This window comes from Macaca nemestrina, chromosome 2, assembly GCF_043159975.1.
Source record: "Macaca nemestrina isolate mMacNem1 chromosome 2, mMacNem.hap1, whole genome shotgun sequence".
Lineage (NCBI taxonomy): Eukaryota > Metazoa > Chordata > Mammalia > Primates > Cercopithecidae > Macaca > Macaca nemestrina.
Window position 1 is genome coordinate 16,410,415 of NC_092126.1, and position 19,385 is coordinate 16,429,799.

Here is a 19,385-nt window from a genome sequence, read left to right on the forward strand (position 1 = left end):
AGCCCATCTCCACACCTGGGTGGGCTGCAGCCCTCACTGATGAAGAATTGCCTTTCAGAGCTTTACCTCCTGTGGGCCACAAGGGCTAGTCATGCAGGGGAAGGCCAGCCTGAGTCCTGTGCCTAAAATGCTGCTGCTGTCACCTGCAAATGTGACACTGGAAGCTAGAAATAATATCGGGGCAAGTGGGCAGGGCACCGTGTGCCCAGCTGAAGCCCTTACGCTCTTGAAGTTGTGGAGGGATTGGGAAGCACTCTGAGAACAGAGTTGGACATTATGAATGTGTAGGAGCCATGTGTCTTAAAGCAAGCCCACAGGAACCTAGCAACATCAATGGGCACCAGGCCGGTGAGGACTGGGGCAGATGCCACTCATCTCCCGGTGATAACAGGTTGTCTAGTTGTTCATGAGGAGCCAGAAATCTGAATTTTTATGAGAAATCTCATATTTGCATGGTCAAAGAATTAAAAAAAATTAAATACCAGGAGCCAATCAAAATGTATCTGTGGGCTTTCTTTAGCCCAGGTGCTGCTAACCCCTGACTTCTGCTACAAAGAGGGATTATTCTGTCTACATCCAAGGCTCTTGAGAAGTGAGTTAGGGCAACATAGTAGGTTAACTGGGGTAGATTCATGTTAAGAGCAGAGAGCCACCACTGTTCTCCCCAGAGTCAGGAACCGTGGGTTGTGGACTGAAGGAGATTTCAAGGTTGGATTCTGGTTCAGACAGGAAAGCTGCCTGGAGAAGACTCTGCCTTTATGGGTCACTGAGTGGGGACCCTGTGTGGGAGCCCTGCCCAGGTGAGGTAAAACCTCGAAAGATCCTTCTGTGAGGTGGATCCCTTTTCTCTTGAGAGAGCTAGTTTGTCTGACTTTTGCGGAAGGTTGTGCATTAAACAGCAACAACATCGAAAAAAACATTTACAGTTCTTCCTGGGTTTAAGAAAAGCCAGTATGTCCATAACAGAAGGGCTGGGGACATGTAAGGAGTAAGAGTCATCTGAACACCAGCACAGTTATTCAGTATAGCGCCTTCTAGTCATAACTAGATGGTATGTATTAATACCATTTTAATTCTTGCCTTTTTCCCACTTGATGTTTGATTGGCCTGTGCTGATTTGTTTGTGACTACTGCCTGCTGGAGAAAGCCTTTGTTGGGTGTTCCCCTGTGGGCTGGAAGTCACTTCCCTTGCCTTTTCTTTCCCCTGGCCATTCATCTAGCTACTCTGTTTTCTCTTGTCCCACTGTCAAAGTGCTTTTTTTTGGTCAAGTCATCAGCCTTGATGGAAGCCAACCAAGCGCTCATTTCATGGGGTTTCCTCCTGCCATGCCAGGGTGGGAAGGTCAAGGTCATCTAGGTCTCTGAAGAGCAGCTGGGCTGAGGAGGGGTACTGAGGCCAGCAGCCTGGCCTGTGTGTGAGGTATGAAGACAGGGCAGACAGAGACACAGACTGGCTGCGGTTACCCTTGCTTCCCTCTTTCCCTGTTGAGAGGTCTCCATGTAATAATGCCTCCTTTCTTCTCTTGCAGGGTGATGGCTGGGTATACTTCAATCCCCTCTGGAAGGCACACTGATGGGGTGGAGGCGCAGAGCTTTCCTGTATAGCCCTGTTTTTGTAGGAATATTAAAGTAGTAGAGTATCAGGGTTTTGTTGGCATTCACTGAGACCTTGTATTAGAATCCAAGAAATGATAACAGAGAAATTATTTACTATGAAAAGTGCACCCCCACACTCTGCTAGAGGAATGAATTTATTCAAGAGCCATTTGAGGCATGTGTATGTACATACTGTATATGTTCACACACATGCACTATGTACACATCTGCTGAGTATGATTACACATGTAAATACTGCACTCACCAAGGTTAAAGGTTAAAGTGCGTAAACATAAGCTCCTTTTTATCAATGAAGTTTGAAGTTTTCTATTTTTCACTTTGCCAAAAATGTTTTACACTCACAAAGATATTCTCACTTAGTCAACTCCTGTCAAAATGAAGGTGAACTGGCATGGCCTAATCACTGTCCATATAGGAGAAAGTGGCTCATTCCTAGTAGAGGTATGGGTGGTTATCATTTCAAAATTATTGTGATTCTCACCTCCCTCTCCACCTCAGTGTTTTGTCTGTCTGTGCCCAAGAAAGATAAGCAACTATTTCCTGTTGGATGGGGTTGGCAGGAAGCTGTTAAAGATTTATGCCAGAGCCTTGCAGGATGGAGCACGTCTGGGACAACTAAGAGCCAAGGCCCACCAAGGAGTTTTCCACCCATCTCTCATGGTCACAGCGCTAGTCATACATTTTTGAGAAGTTGCTTCTTTTACATCAGAAAACCAGTCAATCATATGGAGACTTCTTTTGTGATGAAAAAGGGCTTTAGAAGTTAAATACACACATGCACATGAAAACATGCACAGCCACAGCCTCAATCTCGTATTTAGTTTGGGGAAAGAGAAGAGAATTTCCTGTGGATTATTTTTTCCTCAAGTGTACCTCTCTGGTTAACCCAAACTCTGCAAGAAAGCACTGTGATTAAAACATACATAACGCCTGCATAAATATTCCATGGTTTCAGTTAAATTTCAGTCTTTACACATGAGGTCAAAGGAGTGACCAAAATACAAAGCAAGGAAAAAATGAAATACCCAGTTTTTGCTGAATGCTTAATTTATTTTTTACTGTGCCACTTCAATATTTATAAAATCCAGATAGCATGAATGCTTCTCTGTAGTAATACTAATTTTGTGCCTTTTGTCTGCTTTCTTAAGACCAGTTGTTCACACTTTGTAGATATTAGACAAATATATTTCGATTGAATACATATCTGTGTCTGTGTTTTATTTTCAGGGATTCAACAGTTCTATTAGATTGGTGGCTCTAAGTGAGCTCAAGTTTTCCTGGTTAGATATTTCTAATTGTTGATATGAAGAGCAATCATATCTATATCGAAAAAAGTATTTAACACATTAAAAAATCTACCAGATGAACATTTATGAATATTTTCTGATAAGTCCTATAAGAACATTTAACTCCTACCCAGTGAGTGTTGTTTCATGAAAACAGTCATGACCAGAAGTCATAAAGGAAGCCTACATAGGTCCACAGTCATTAAAGCGTCTGGGTGAATCAAGTACCTGGAACCATCTTATTTCTGACAGAGAAAGTGGAACAAATGCTATTGTGAGAAAAAGAAGAAAACTCAATGAGACTGAAAAGTAATCACTATGTTGTTGGATTTTTCCAGTCTGACTACAAAGCATATACCATCTGAAAGGTAAAACATGGAGAGGGCTCACTTTTCTTTTGGGGCTGGGGGTACATTTAAAATTGTGAAATGTTACGTGTCAGGAGATTTACATAAAACATAGGTACAACTCCAGGAATAATTATGAATACCCTTGTAGCCACTGCTTAAGCAAAGAAACCTGTTTACCAGTACCTTAAAAGCCACTATTGTGCACCTATACAATTTTATCCCTCTCCATGCCTTCCTGGAGTTACCATCCCCTTATGGGTTTTTTTTGTTTATACACACTGTGTGTGTATTTCTAAACAGTGTGATTGGTTTTACCCAATTTTTGTAAAAATTGAATCATACCATAGTTTGCTTATTTGAGCCAATATTTTCTTTCTAGTTCAATCCATGTTGCTCTATTTGTTCATTTTCTTGCTGAGTTCATATTATGTTTTATTGTGGTAAAATATATGTAACAAAATTTACCATTTTAACTTTTATTTTTCCCCCCTAGATGGAGTCTTACTCTGTCGCCCAGGCTGAAGTGCAATGGCGCAATCTTGACTCGTTGCAACCTCTGCCTTCTGGGTTCAAGTGATTCTCCTGCCTCAGCCTCCCGAGTAGCTGGGATTACAGGTGCCCACCGCCACGCCTGGCTAATTTTTGTATTTTTAGTAGAGATTGGGTTTCACCATGTTGGCCAGGCTGGTCTCAAACTCCTGACCTCAGGTGACCTGCCCGTCTCGGCCTCCCAAAGTGCTGGGATTACAGGTCTGAGCCACTTTGCCCAGCCCTGTTTTAACTATTTTTAAGTGTACAGTTCAGTGGCATTAAAATACATTGATATCATACAATCATTATCACCTACCTCCAGAACTTTTTTGTATTCCCAAACTGAAACTCTGTACTCATTAAACAGTAACTCTCCATTCTCCCTCTCCCCCCAGTCCCTGGCAATCACCATTCTACTTTCTGTCCCTATGGATTTGACTGCTCTAAGGAACTCATATGAGTGAAATCATACAACACTTCTGCTTTTTATGTCTGTCTTAATTAGCATTATGTGTTCAAGGTTCATGCTGTGGCATTGTATCAGTTTCTTATTAAGGGCCGGGTGTGGTGGCTCACGCCTGTAATCCTAGCACTTTGGGAGGCCGAGGTAGGTGGATCTCCTGAGGTCAGGAGTTCCGAGACCAGCCTGGCCAACACGGTGAAACCCAGTCTCTACTAAAAATACAAAAATTAGCTGGGTGTGGTGGTGTGTGCCTGTAATCCCAGCTACCTGGGAGGCTGAGCAGGAGAATAGCTGCAATGAGCCGAGATCGTGCCCACTGCACCCCAGTCTGGGCGACAGAGCAAGACTCAGACTCAAAAAAAAAAAAAAAAAGTTTCTTATTAAGGCTGGATAAATACCCTCTACCTTGCCCCAACATATGTATTCCTATTTTGTTTATCCATTCACCCACTGGGGTGTACAAATATCTTTTCAAGTCCCTGCCTTTTTTGTTTTTTTCTTTTTTGAGACAGAGTGAAGCCCAGGCTAGAGTGCAGTGGCACGATCTTGGCTCATCACAACCTCTGCCTCCCGGGTTCAAGTGAATCCCCTGCCTCAGCTTCTTGAGTAGCTGGGACTACAAGTGCGTGCCACCATGCCCAGCTAATTTTTGTATTTTTAGTAGAGATGGGGTTTCACCATGTTGGCCAGGCTGGTCTCAAACTCCTGACCTCAGGTGATCCACCTGATCTCAGCTCCCAAAGTGCTAGCATTACAGGCGTGAGCCACCACACCTAGCCCCTACTTTTTAACAATATACCCAGAAGTGGAATTGCTGTATCATATGAAAATTCTGGTTTAAGGAATTGCTACGCAGTTTCTCACAGTAGCTGGCTGCCACATTTTGCAATCCCACTAGCAATGCACAAGGGATCCGGTTTCTCCACATCCTCACCAATACTTGTTATTTTGTTTTTACTTTTGTTGTTTTTTTTAACCACCATCCTAATGGCTGTGAAGTACCATCTCGATGTGGTTTTGATTTATGTTTTCCTAGTGATGTTGAGCATGTGTTTTTGTGGTTTTGGCCATTTGTAAATCTTTGGAGAAATGTTTATTCAAATCCTTTTGCCCATTTTAAAATTAGGTTCTTTTTGTTGAGTTTTAGGAGTCCTTTATGGATATTAATCCTTTCTGGATATTAATCCTTTATCAGATATTATGTGCAAATATTTTCTTCCGATCCTTTGGTTGCCTTTTCACTGTTAATGGTATCCTTTGATGTACAAAAGTAATTTTGATAATGTCTAATTTATTTTTCTTTTGTACCTGTGCTTTTGATGTCATATCCAAGAAATCACTGACAAATCCAATGCTGTGACATTTTTGTCCTATGATTTCTTCTAAGAGTTTTATAGTTTTAGGTCTTACTGGGGGGCTTGGAGTACTTTGATCCATTTTGAGTTGGTTTTTACATATGGTGTTAGATAAGGGTCTAACTTCTTTCTTTTGCATATGGCTATCCAGTTTCCCCAACACCATTTGTTGAAAAGACTCTGCATTGCCCACTGAGTGATCTTGGTACCTTGTTGAAAATCATTGGCTATATACACAAATGTTTGTTTATGGCTTCTCTATTGTTTTCCAGTGGTCGATGTCAGTCTTTACGCCAGTACCACACTCTTTTAGTTACTGTAGCTTTGTAGCAAGTTACAACATTAGGAAGTAAGAGACCTCTAACCTTTTTCTTCTTTTTCAATATTGTTTTGTCTATACGGGGTCATTTAAGATTCCATGTGAATTTTAGGATGAAATTTTCTATTTGTGCAAAAAAACTGGGATTTTGATACGGATTTCATTGAATCTTTCAGCATGTTTTGTAGTTTTCACTGTGCAAGTCTTTCACTTCCTCGGTTAAGTTTAATTCTTAAGTACTTTACTCTTTTTGGTACTACTCTAAGTAGATCTTTCTCAGTTTCCTTTTTTGATTGTTCAGTGTTGGCATATAAAAGTGTAAGTGCCAGGCACAGTGTCACATGCCTGTAGTTCCAGCTACTCAGGAGGCTGAGACAGGAGGATTGCTTGGGCCCAGGAGTTTGAGATTTCAGCATGCTATGATTGTTCCTGGGAATAGCCACTGTACTCTAGCCTGGGGAACATAACAAGACCTCATTTCTTAAAAAACACATACAACTAATTTTTGTGCATTGGTTTTGTATCCTTTGCTGAATTTGTTTATTCTGACAGTTTTTTGGAGGGTGTGTGGGATCTAGGATTTTCTAGATACAATCATGTCATTTGCTAACAGATTTTACTTCTTCCAAATTTAGATGTCTTTTATTTCTTGTTGTTGCCTAATTGCTGTACCTAGAACTTCCAATACTGTGTTGAATGAAGGAGGCCAAAAAAGAAAAAAAAAGAAATCCTTGTTTGTTCTTGATTTTAGTGGAAAAGGTTTCAGCCATTCACCATTATGAGATTGGTTGTGGGTTTTTCATATATGGACTTCATTATGTTGAGGTACTTTCCTTCTATTTCTACTTTGCTGAGTGTTTTTGTTACAAAAGGATGTTGTTTTATCTTGCCAAAATTCTTTTTCTGCATGAGTGGATCATGTCGTTCCCCCCCCCCATTCTGTTAATGTGTGGTGCATTGCACTGTTAATCCTTTTATCAATATATAATGCCCTTTTCTCTTGAAACAGTGCTTGACTTAGTTTATTTTGTCTAATACTAGTGTAGCCATTTCTCTGTGATTACTATTTTTTCCATCCTTTAACATTGAATGTATGCATCTCCTTCCATCTAAATGAGTCTCTTGTAGACAGCACATGGTTGTAATCTTTTTAAAAAGTCTATTCTGTCAATGTCTATCGATTGGAGTTCCATTAATTTACATTTCAAGAAATTACTGGGTGGGGTGTGGTGGCTTATGCCTGTAATCCCAGCACTTTGGGGGGCCAAGGCAGGTGAATCACTTGAGGCCAGGAGTTTGAGACCAGCCTGGGCAACATGGCGAAACATCATCTCTACTAAAATACATAAATTAGCTGGGTGTGGTGGCACATGCCTGTAATTCCAGCTACTTGGGAGGCTGAGGCAGAGAATCGCCTGAACCTGGGAGGTGAAGGGTATAGTGAGCCGAGATTGCACCACTGCACTCCAGCCTGGGTGACAGAGCAAGACTATCTCAAAAAATAAAAAATAAAAAAAATAAGAAATTACTGATAGGGAAGGACTTTGTAATTTTGTTGTCTTCTGTATGTCACATGTCCCTCATTTCCTCCATTACTGCCTCCCTTTGTGTTGAGCCTTTTTTTTTTTTTTTCCTTGTAAAAACAGATTTAATTCTCATTTCCTTTATCTGTATTCTAGGACTATTTTCTCTGTGGTTAACACAGAGATTACATCAGCAGCCTAAAGTTGTAATAGTCTGTTATATTGATACCAACCAATTTGTCCATGTATTTACTTTTACTATAGATCTCCGTATTTTTGTATGGCTTACAGTTACTATCTGAAGCATGTCATTTTAAATTTTAGGATTCCCTTCAGAATTTCTTGAAGGGCAGCTCTACTAGTAATGAACCTGCCCCCAGCTGCTTCTTTCTCTGAGAATGTCTTAATTTCTCCCTCATTTTCGAAGGACAGTTTTGTCAGATATAGAATTCTTTGTTGAGACTTTGCTTCAACTTTAAATATATCATGGCACAGCCTCCTGACTACCAAGGTCTCTGCTGAGAAATCTGATGATAAGTTTATTAAGGATTGCTTATATGTGACAAGTCGTATCTCTTGCTGCTTTCAAGATTTTCTCTTTGGCTTTTAACAGTTTGATTATAATGTGTCTAGTGCAGGTCCCTTTCACTTTATCCTACTTGGAATTTAATGAAATTCTTGGATTTGTAGATTCATGTCTTTCCTCAAATTTGATGTTTTCTACCCTTGTCTCCTCCCTCTTGCTGCCTGTCTTTGTTCATTCTGGAGCTCCCTTAATGCATATGTTGGTTTGCTTGATGGTGTCCCTTAGGTTCTGTTCACATTTCTTTATCCTTTTCTCTTTTTTGCTTATCAGAATCAATTTCCAGTGACCTAGGTTTATGAGTCTTTCTGAGTCTACTAAACGTCTCTAGTCAATTTTTCAATTGTGATTTTTTTCAGTTTTTTTTTTTTTTTTTTTTACCTGATACATAATGTTTTACATATTTATGGAGCACATTCATGGAATGTGTAATATGAGTATCTGCGGTATCTGTTAGGTTATTTTTCATTTCTATGTTGGGAATATTTCAAATCCTCGCTTCTAGTTATTTTGAAATATACAAAATATTGTTGCTAACTATAATCATTCTACTCTAATAGTGAACATTAGGATGTATTCTAAGTCTGTACCCATTCACCAACCTTTCTTCATTTCCCACTCAGACCCTCCCCACGTCTGGTATTCTATTCTCTATCTCCATAATACCAAGTTTTAAGGTCCTACACAACTGAGAACATGCTGTATTTGGCTTTTTGTGCCTGTGTTATTTCACTTAACATAATGACCTCGTTTCCATCCATGTTGTTGCAAATGACATGATTTCATTATTAATGGCCAAATAGTATTCCATTGTGTATATAAATCACATTTTCTTCATTCATGTATTGATGGACACTTGGGTTGATTCCATATCTTCGCTATTGTGACTAGTACTGCAATATACATGCAAATGAGTGTATCCTTTTGGGAGACTGATTTCCTTCCCTTTGGATAGATACCCAGTAATGGGTTTGCTGGATAGTGTGGTAGTTCTAATTTTAGTTTTTTGAGAGATCTCCATACTGTTTTCCATAGTGGCTGTACTAATTTACATTCCCACCAAGAGTGGGTAAGAGTTGCCTCTTCTCTGCCTTCTTGCCAGCATGTCTTTTAAAGAATAGCCATTCTGAGATAAGATATCTCACTGTGATTTTGGTTTGCATTTCCCAGATGACTGATGATGTTGAGCCTTTTTAATGTGCTTACTGGCCATTTGTATGTCCTCTTTTGAGAACTATCTATTCATGTTCTTTGCCCAGTTTTTAATGGTATTTTCAAAAACTGCTGTATTCCTTATGTAGCCTATTATTCCTTTGTCAGAGGACATTTGCAAATATATTCTCCCCTTCAACAGGTTTGTGTCTTCACTCTGTTTCTTTTACTGTGCAGATTTCAGTTTAATAGAGTCCCATTTGTCTATTTTTTTTAAATTACTGGCAGGAATAACCACTTATGTCCATTTTTGTTTCTGTTGTCTGTGCACTGGAGGTTTTCGACATAAAGTCGTTCCTAGGCTGGAGTGCAGTGGTGCGATGACAGCTCACTGCAGCTTTGACCTCCCAGCCTGAAGTGCTCCTCCTACCTCAGTCTCCTCAGTAGCTGGGACCACAGGCATGCACGACCATGCTCAGCTGATTTTTATTTTTATTTTTTGTAAAGACATGGTTTTGCCATGTTTCTCAGACTGGTCTCAAACTCCTGGACTCAAGCAATCAGCCCACCTTGGCCTCCCAAAGTGCTAGGATTTCAGCTAGTTGCAAATACATGTATTTATTCTGTGTTTTCTATTCTATTCCATTGGTTTATGTGTCTATTTTCATGCCAGTACCATGATATTTTGTATACTATACCCTTGTAATATAATTTGAAGTTAGGTAGTGTGATGTCTCCACGTTTGTTCTTTTTGCTCAGGATTGCTTTGGCTATTCTAGGTCTTCATTGGTTCTGTATGAATTTTAGGATTTTCTATTTCTGTAAAAAAATGACATTGGTATTTTTGATAGGGATTGCATTCAATCTGTATATTGCTTTGGGAAGTATGGTCATTTTAACATTCTTCTGATCCATGAGCATGAAATGTCTTTCCATTTTGTCCCCCTCGACTTCATTCATCAGTGTTTTGTAGATATTTTTCACCTCCTTTGTTAAATGTATTCCTATGTATTTTATTATTTTTGTAGCTATTATAAATGGGATTGCTTTCTTGATTTCCCTTTTGGCTATGTCATTATTAGTGTAGGCAAATATAAATGCCTTTTGTATGTTTCTTTTTTTATCCTGCACCTTTACTGAATTCGCTTATCAGCTGTAATAGTTTTCTGATTCTTTTCATTTTCTAAATATAAGACTGTGTCATATGCAAAGTAGGATAATTTGACTTCCTCTTTTCCAATTTGGACGTCTTTTATTTTCTTCTCTTACCTGATTGCTGTGGCTAAGACATCCAGTACTATGTTGAATAGGAGTAGTGACAATGGATATCTTTGTCTTGTTCCAGTTCTTAGAGGAAAGGCCTTTAACACTTTTCCATTCAGTATGATGTTAGCTATGGGTTTGTCATATATGGTCTTTATTACTTTGATGTGTTCCTTCTATACCTAGAGTTTGTTGAGTCTTTAATCATGAAGGGATCTTGAAATTTATCACATACTTTTTCTGTGTCTATCGAGATGATCCTATGCTTTTGGTCTTTCATTCTGTTGATGTGATGCATCACATTTATTGATTTGAGTATGTTGAACCATCCTTGTATCCCTGAGATAAATCCCACTTGATTATGGCGTGTTATCTTTTTGATGTGTTCTTGAATTCACTTTACTAGTATTTTGTTGAGTTTTGCATCTATAGTCATCAGGAACACTGGCCTGTCAGTTTTTGTTGTTGTTGTTGTGTCCTTATCTCTTTTTGAAATCAGGGTAATGCTGGCCTTATAGAATGAGTTAGGTACTCTTTTGGAATAGTTTGAAAAGGACTGGTATTACTTTTGTGTTTGTTTTCTGAGATGGGGTTTCACTATGTTGCACACGCTAGTCTCAAACTCATGAGCTCGAATAGTCCTCCTACCTCAGTCTCCTGAGTAGTTAGGATTGCCTCCAGAGTAGCTGTGATTACAAGGATGCCAGCACATGCAGCTATGGTATTAGTTCTTTATGTTTTGTAGAATTCGGCAATGAATCCATCCAGTGCTGGGCTTTGTCAGAAGACTTTGTATTACTGCTTTGATCTCATTACCTGTTATTGATCTGTTCTGGTTTTTGATTTCTTCCTATTTCAATCTTGTTAGGTTGTACACATCCAGGAATTTATCCATTTCCTCTAGGTTTTTCCAGTTTGTTAGCATGTTTTTCATATAAGTCTCTGGGAAGCTTTTGTCTTTCTGTATTAGTTGTAATATCTCTTTTGTCATTTCTAATTTTATTTTGGTCTTCTTAATCTAGCTAAGTTTAGCAGTTTTTTTTTTTCTTTTTTTGAAGAACCAACTTCATTTCATTGATTCTTTGTATTTTTTTAACTTTCTATTTCATTTAGTTCTACTCTGATTTTTATTTCTGGTAATTTTTTTTTTTTTTTCCTGATTCTTGCTCTGTCACCCAGGCTGGAGTGCAGTGGTGCAATCTCAGCTCACTGCAACCTCCGCCTCCCAGGTTCAGGCAATTCTCCTGCCTCAGCCTCCTGAGTAGCTGGGATTACAGGCACCTGCCACTATACCTGGCTAATTTTTTGTATTTTTAGTAGAGATGGGGTTTCACCATCTTGGCCAGGCTGGTCTCAAACTCCTGACCTTGTGATCCCCCCGCCTTGGCCTCCCAAAGTGCTGGGATTACAGGTTTAAGCCATTGTGCCCGGCCAATTTCTGCTAATTTTCAATTAGGTTTGTTCTTGTTTTTCTAGTTCCTTGAAGTGCATCATTAGATTTTTTTAATTGAAATCTTTTTTGCAGCAGGCACTTACTGCTATAAATTTCCCTTTTAGTACTGCTTTTCCTGTATCCCACAGGTTTGGAGATGCTGTATTTCCACTTCCATTTGTTTCAATAAATGTTTTTTTCTTCTTCATTGACCTGATTAGGTTGTTCAGGATCATGTTATTTAATTTCTGTATGTATGTGTAGTTTTCAAAATTCTTCTTAGCATTATGTTCTAGTATTGTCCCATTGTGGCCTGAGAAGATACTTATTTTAAATTTGTTGAGGCTTCTTTTTTTTTGGCCTAAAATATGGTCTATCCTGGAGAATGTTCTGTGTGCTAATGAGAAGAATGTGTATTCTGCAATTGTTTGATAAAATGTTCTGTGTTAATGTTAGGCCCATTTGATCCAAAGGTGAATTTAAATCCAGTGTTTCTTTGTTGGCTGATTTTTTTTGTCTAGATGATCTAATGCTTAGAGTAGGGTGTTGAAGCACCCCACTATTATTGTATTGGAGTCCATCTCTTTGCACAGAATATGTTTTCCCTTCTCTTTGTTGTAATTCTATAGGTCTATAGGTAAAGTGCATTTCTTGTAGTTAGCATATAGTTGGGTTTTATTTTTTTACCCATCAGGTAGTCTACATCTTTTAAACGCAGAATTTAACTGATTTACATTTACAGTTATTATTATGTCATGTTTTGTTTCTGTCATACTGTTGTTTTTAGGTTGTTTTGTATATTCTTTTTCTCTTACTGTAATTGTTGTTTGGTGGTTTTCTGTAGTGGTACCATGTGAGTTTGTTCTTTTCACTTGTGCATTTGCTTTTCCAGTGAGTTTTTTACTTTTCTGTTTTCATGATGGTAAATGGCATCTGTTCCCTTCCAGGTTTAAGATTTTCTTGAGCCTTTCTATAAGGCTGGTGTAGTGGTGATTCTCTCAGCTTTTACTTGTCTAGGAAAGATTTTATTTTTCCTTTATTTAGCAAGGATAAGTTTTCTGGATAATCTTCGGCTGTCAGGGCTTTTTTTTTCCCAGTCAGCATTTTGAATATATCATCCTGTTCTCTCTTGGCATATAACATTTCTGCTGAGAAGTCTGCTGTTATTCTGATAGCAGTTCCTTTATAGGTACTAGACACTTTTCTCTTGTTGTCAGCATTGTCTCCTTGTCTTTGACTTCTGAGTTTGACTATAATGTGCTATGGAGAAGACCTTTTTGCACTGTTATCTCTTTAGGGATCTCTGAATCTCCTGTATCTGGATGTCTAAATCTCTTGCTAGACTGAAAAGTTTTCCTCTTTTTGCCTTCTGGGATCCTGATAATTCAAGTATTTCACTGCTTTGTGGTGTCCCATATGCCATGAAGTTTTTACTCACTACTTTTTATTTTCCATTTTTGCCTGAGTTATTTCAAAAGACTTGTCTTCAAGTTGAGATTATTTCTTCTGCTTGACCTAATCGGTTGTTGAAGATTTTGGATGTATTTTGTATTTCATCCAATGAATTCTTCTGTTCCAGAATTGGCTTTGTTCTTTTTTATGATATCATCAATCTGTGTGGTAAATTTCTCATATATATCTTTACATTTTTGGTCTTTTTTTTTTTTTTTTTTTTTTAAGAGTTTTTGTGTACCTCACTGAGCTGCTTTAGAATCAGGTTTTCCCCTGGATTTTATGAAGTTTTTATTGGGATCTGTTATTGCAGAATTAGTGTTCCTTTAGAGCTGTCACATTTCCTTGATTTTCCATGTTTTCTTTGTCCTTAGGTTGATATCTATACATCTGGTATAACAGTTGCTTCTTCCAAATTTTTGACTTTGCTTTTGTAGAGGAGGACTTTTCCCTTAAGGTGTGCCTATGATGTTGGCTGGGTAGGACACTTTCCCTTTGATTCTGGGTGTGCACAGTAGCATACTGTATCATTTCTTCAGTAGTAAATGGAGTCAATGGTATCTGTGATTTCCTTGGTGGCTTAGGGTGAAGTTCTTAGCGGAGGCTTTGGTGATGTTTTGCTGGGGCCTGGTATGCCACGTTGGTTAGTCTTTGGGCTCCATTACTGGCAACAGTGGGCTGTGTCTGCACTTGGCTCAGGGCAAGGGAAGCTGGCACTGGTGTTAGTGGGTCCATGCAGGCTAATTCTTGGGCCGCCAGGTGGCTTACTCGAGCACCAATAGTGGCAGCAATGAGTCAGGCAGGCAGGCTCTTGGTCCCCTGGGCAGCTGGCATGACAGGAATAGTGGTAGGACAACAATCTGGGCCCATGTGGTGTGCATCGGTGCTGGTGGCATCTGTAATGGGCTGAGAGGGCCAGTCTCCAAGCCCACATATGGAGGTGGCTGCCAGCTGTGCTGGTAGTGGCCTGGTGGGTAGGCCCAACCTCAGGCCCCTTGGAGGAGTGTTCAGGTGCCAGTGGTGGTGGAGTATGCTAGGCAATCCTTTGGTCTTTGGATTGTGTACTGTGACACCGTGGCACAGGGTTGGGGGAGGTGAAGCCAGGCCAGGTGGGCTTGTCTTCAGGCTGCCTGATGGTGAGTGCAGGTGCCAACCATGGTAGGCAGGAGTATGCTCGCCAGCCACCTGTGGAATGCTTTGGTGGCAGGTGGCAGCAGCCTTCAGTGGTGGGCAGCCCAGGCCAGCAGATGGGGAACACATGTGCCACTCATGCAATAGCTTATGCTGGGGTAGCCTGTGCCTCACCCATGCCTCAGACCTGGTATGATTGCCCAAGGTTGCTCATGGCTAAACCCCAGAGGCAGCAGCCATACTTCTCTTATGCCTCAAGTCCTGGCATTGCTGGGCTCCAGAACAGTGCATGGTCTAAGATAGTGCCTTGCTTTAGCTGCTTATGTCTTAAGGAGTATGTGAAACCCAGTGTGAGCTTCCTCCCTGGAGCAGTGCCATAGTATAATCTCCTGGCAGCTCCCTATGTTAATTTCAGGGCCTGTGACGATCAAGGGGCTGTCCCATGGTAGGGTTGCAGGAGTCCATGGTAGAAATGTGGACTGCTGAGTGTCTGTCACTTACCTTTTCCCTGTACTGTGGTGTCTCTTTTGACTGCTAGACATTCCTGGACAGGCAGGTGTTCCCACTTCCTTCTTTCTTGCTTAAGTATTTCCTATCCTTTTCCTGTTGAATTCCAGTATTCTCTCTTGGATGATCTATTTGAAGTGTGATTATCTATCTACTCACTACTTTGGTTCTTCTCGGTGGAGGCAGCAACTACTAAATGCTTCTAGTCAACTGTCTTGAAGTGCCTGTTGGAATTTGGTGCTTAAAATTCTTAGTTGATAGTCCAATTTTGTTTGTTTTTTCTGTGTTCTCCTTTAGTTCTTTGAGTGTATTTTAAAGTCTTTAGTACATCTGATGCTTTTGTTCAAGGGACAGTTTCTGCACATTTTTTCCTATGAATAGACCTTGTTTTTTCTTTTTGAGATGGAGTCTCGCTCTGTTGCCCAGGCTGGAGTGCAGTGGCGCAATCTCGGCTCACTGCAAGCTCCGCCTCCCAGGTTCACGCCATTCTCCTGCCTCAGCCTCGCGAGTAGCTGGGACTACAGGCACCCGCCACCACACCTGGCTAATTTTTTTGTATTTTTAGGAGAGACGGGGTTTCACCGTGTTAGCCAGGATGGTCTCGATCTCCTGACCTCGTGATCCACCCGCCTCGGCCTCCCAAAGTGCTGGGATTACAGGCGTGAGCCACCGCGCCCGGCCTGTTTTGTTCTTTATATGCCTTGTGATCATTTGTTGAAAATTGGACATCTGAAAAACAGCCAAGTTTCCCAGTCTTTGCAGACTGGCTCCATGCCAGGAGGGACCTCCACTAACTAGCAGGATGTGTTCTGACCTTTAGAATTATCCCACTTTGAAGCCCCAAAGACCCTCCAGGACTTTGCTTGGTAAGGGTCTTGCCTGGGGTCCTGTGTGTATTTATTGTTATACCATGCTTTTAAATTTTTCACTTTTCCAAAGAGTCCTCCTGCACCTTGTTCTAGTCCATAGGACTGCAGTCCAGCAGTTTTCACAAGCAGTTACCCACCACTTTCTATAGCTTTTCCAAGGCAGAGCTGTAAGTATACCACTTTTCCTCATCCAAGCTCCAAGTTAGGCAAAACAGAGACCAGTTCTTCAGCAGCCCCCAAAATGTTGCAAATAAGATCTGCCCTGCTCCCTCCTATTTGAGGGAGGTCACTGATACCTGGGCTGCTGCTTCCTCCCAACACTACCACACTGTGGAGAGGGTGGGGCAAGCCTGAGTAAAACTACCACAAAATTTCTTACCATTTTGAATGTGACTTTTCCTTGATTGGGCATTAGCTTGGTTCCGGTAGATCTTTGTCTTCCAGAGTTCCCATAAAGTTTTCTTTAGTCAGTCTCTACTTGTTTCGTTATTGTTTCCATGGGGGGAATGAAGACCTGGAGCTGCCTAATCTGCCATCTTGCTCTCATTTTCTATTCTTCTTGGTGCTGTATAGTCCAAGCACAGTGCAAAAATAAAATGTACAGCATAGCAAGTTATATTTTAAAGCAGACACATGTAAATCATAATGCAACTCAAAAAATAGTAAGTTCCCTGCTTACCAAATCACTGATATCCCTCACCCTCCCTTCCCAAAGCTGACCATTATTTTAACTTTGTGGGCAATCATGTCTTTGCTTTGCTTTATACTTTAACACTAGGTATACATCCCTACACAAAATATAATCATCTTGCCTGTTTTGGAACTATAAACAAACATATGTTGCATATCCTTTTGTCTGATTCTTTAATGTTTTTACCAATGTTTTTTCCTTATAAAGGAAACTTTTCTCCTTGTATTTCTTTTTATGACTATACTACTATCAACTTGTCTATTTTTAAGATTTAGAATCACTGGATATAGGAATAGGTATATTGTCAGTTGCACTAATGCCGAAGTATGCCATAGTGGTTTTCACCAGCAATATATGGCAGCTCGTTTTTGCATACCTTCTCCAATATTTATTTGTACAGTTTAGCCAATCTGGTGGGTAGTATGTTCATTTTCGTGTATTTATTTGCCATTTGGATTTTTTCTTCTGTCAAGGGCTAATAAAAATATTCAGTTTTCCTAAGAGTTCTTTATATATTCTGGATATTAGTCCTTTATCAGTTACAGGTTGGGTGACAATATATCCTCATTTGCCCAAGATATCTAGTACGTGCCTGTGGTCCCAGGGTAATTAAAGGGCCACTGAACAAAGGCACAGAACTTGCACTACCAGATTTCAAGACTTATGGTAAACCTACAGTAATCAAGATGGTACACACTATTGGTGTAAGGAGACACGTACATATCAATAGAACCGAACAGAGAATCCAGAAATAGACCAACATTTTAAACAGATTTCTACAAATGTGCCAATTAAATAAGGAAAACAAGTCTTTTCAACAAATGGCGTTGGATCAGCAATTAAAAAACCCTGACACCTCAAAATCAAATACAAAAATTAACTCAAGACACAGTACAGATCTAAATGTGAGATAACTAACTTGATATTATAAAAAGGAGATATGAACTAGGTTTGCCCACTGACAGGTCTCTATTTTACTTTTTATATTCCCTTGGGGAAAGGGAGGTAACAGAGCTACACTAGTCCCCATGTTCTGCAATGTTCGTTAGTGAAGTTTTTTCATTAATAGTTAAGTCCATCAAAACATTTTTAAAAATTTCCTTCCACAGGATACAGACTAGGCTCTGGTCCATGTAAATCTTAGTCTGTGGAAGGGAGAACACATGATATATCATCTATCTAGCTTGTTTCAACGACTAAGTGTGCTGAGATTATGAGAATGCACTGTTTTCAGTCACTCTTGTTGCCATTTCATCTTTAGTTTTCATTGTCTTACTAGCTCCACTTTTCAGTGAAGCCAATTTCATAGGAGACACTTGATATTTTAATCAGTGCCCCCAAGCTGTTTTACCCAGGCTGGAGTGCAGTAGCATAATCATAGCTCACTGCAACCTTTAAGTCCTGGGCTCAAGCAATCTTGCCAGCTCAGTCTCTCAGGTAGCTAGGATTACAGGCACATGCCACCATGCCGGGCTAAGGCTATTTTTAAGATTTAGAAATAGAGGCTGGGCGCAGTAGCTCATGACTGTAATCCCAGCACTTTGGGAGGCTGAGGTGGGTGGATCACCAGGTCAGGAGTTCAAGACCAGCCTGACCAACATTTGAAACCCCCTCTCTACTAAAAATACAAAACAAATTAGCCACGCATGGTGGCTGATGGCACATGCCTGTAAACCCAGCTACTCAGGAGGCTGAGGGAGGAGATTCGCCTGAACCCAGGAGGCAGAGGTTGCAGGGAGCTGAGATCGCACCACTGCACTCCAGCCTGGGCAACAGAGCGAGACTCCATCTCAAAAACAACAAAAAAAGATCAAGGCCATCCTGGCCAACATGGTGAAACCCGGTCTCTACTAAAAATACAAAAATTAGCTGGGCGTGGTGGCGTGCACATGTAGTCTCAGCTACTTGGGAGGCTGGGGCAGAAGAATCGCTTGAACCCAAGGAGGCAGAGGTTGGAGTGAGCCAAGATCGCGCCACAGCATTCCAGCCTGGCAACAGCAAGACTCTGTCTCAAAAACCCAAAAGGATTTAGAAATTGAAAATATAGCATTTTATTGGACTGTTTTTTCTAAGTAAAATTGAGATTGTGACTATCTCTGGGTGGCACAAAATTAGAACTGGCAATGTCTAGCTACTATACAGATGGTGAGGAAGATGTAAGAAACATTAAACATTAGATATGTTCTGCGATTCAAAGATCACAGATTTTATTGCTAATATTCCATTTTTAATAATAGGAATTTCTAATAATAGGGAGTTTTAACCAACTACCCAACTAATAACAATTAGAAAAGCTGAACAATACCCGCTTCAAAACTTAACCGAACCAAAGCAGTATTAGCAGGCCAGAATCAAGAAGACAAATTCTGAGGTAAGTTTGGCATTTGGGGCCATTTTCCCTTGGAAAACTGACAGAGTTGAATACCAATTTTAATGACTTTGTAGGACTATGAGGACAAATATTCCTATCTGCTTGGATGAAATCCTCAGAGAATTTCAGCCTGAGAATAATGAACTAGCCCTTATGGGGATGGCAGGCTAGCTTTGTATCTAATATTAATCCCTTCATAAATTGAATTAAGGTGTTTCTGGTTTATTAGCTCCCCTAGGTACCTGGCAAAAAAAAAAAAAAAAAGAAAATCTGTAAAGCATGGGCTGAACATAGTGGCTCATACCTGTAATCCAAGCTACTCAGGAGGCTGAGGTGGAAGGATCACTGAAATGTAGGAGTTGGAGGCTGCAGTGTCATACCACTGCATTCCAGCCTGAGTGACAGACCCTGACTCAAAAAAAAAAAAAAAAAAATCCTGTAAAGTAAAACACCTTAGGCCTAAACTGACTCATACAATTTCTTAAATATA

The 19,385-nt window shown here is 40.2% G+C and overlaps 1 protein-coding gene and 1 long non-coding RNA gene across 3 annotated transcripts in view; one reads left to right on the forward strand and one right to left on the reverse strand.

The window, feature by feature from the left end:
• The window catches only part of LOC105470956 (oxysterol binding protein like 10), a 326,292-nt gene extending 324,649 nt beyond the window's left edge, over nucleotides 1-1,643 (forward strand). For both annotated transcript variants that reach the window (XM_011723317.3, XM_011723319.3), the window contains one exon: nucleotides 1,530-1,643. In XM_011723317.3, the coding sequence (XP_011721619.1) occupies nucleotides 1,530-1,574 (45 nt within the window). In that variant the 3' untranslated portion in view covers nucleotides 1,575-1,643. The remainder of the gene's footprint in view (nucleotides 1-1,529) is intronic.
• LOC139361845 (uncharacterized) lies at nucleotides 1,300-19,187 on the reverse strand. The gene is made up of 2 exons (XR_011619588.1): nucleotides 16,213-19,187; nucleotides 1,300-1,607 (listed from the first exon to the last, which is right to left on the reverse strand). It is a non-coding gene; the product is annotated as an uncharacterized lncRNA (long non-coding RNA).
• Between the last annotated feature and the right edge of the window lie 198 nt (nucleotides 19,188-19,385).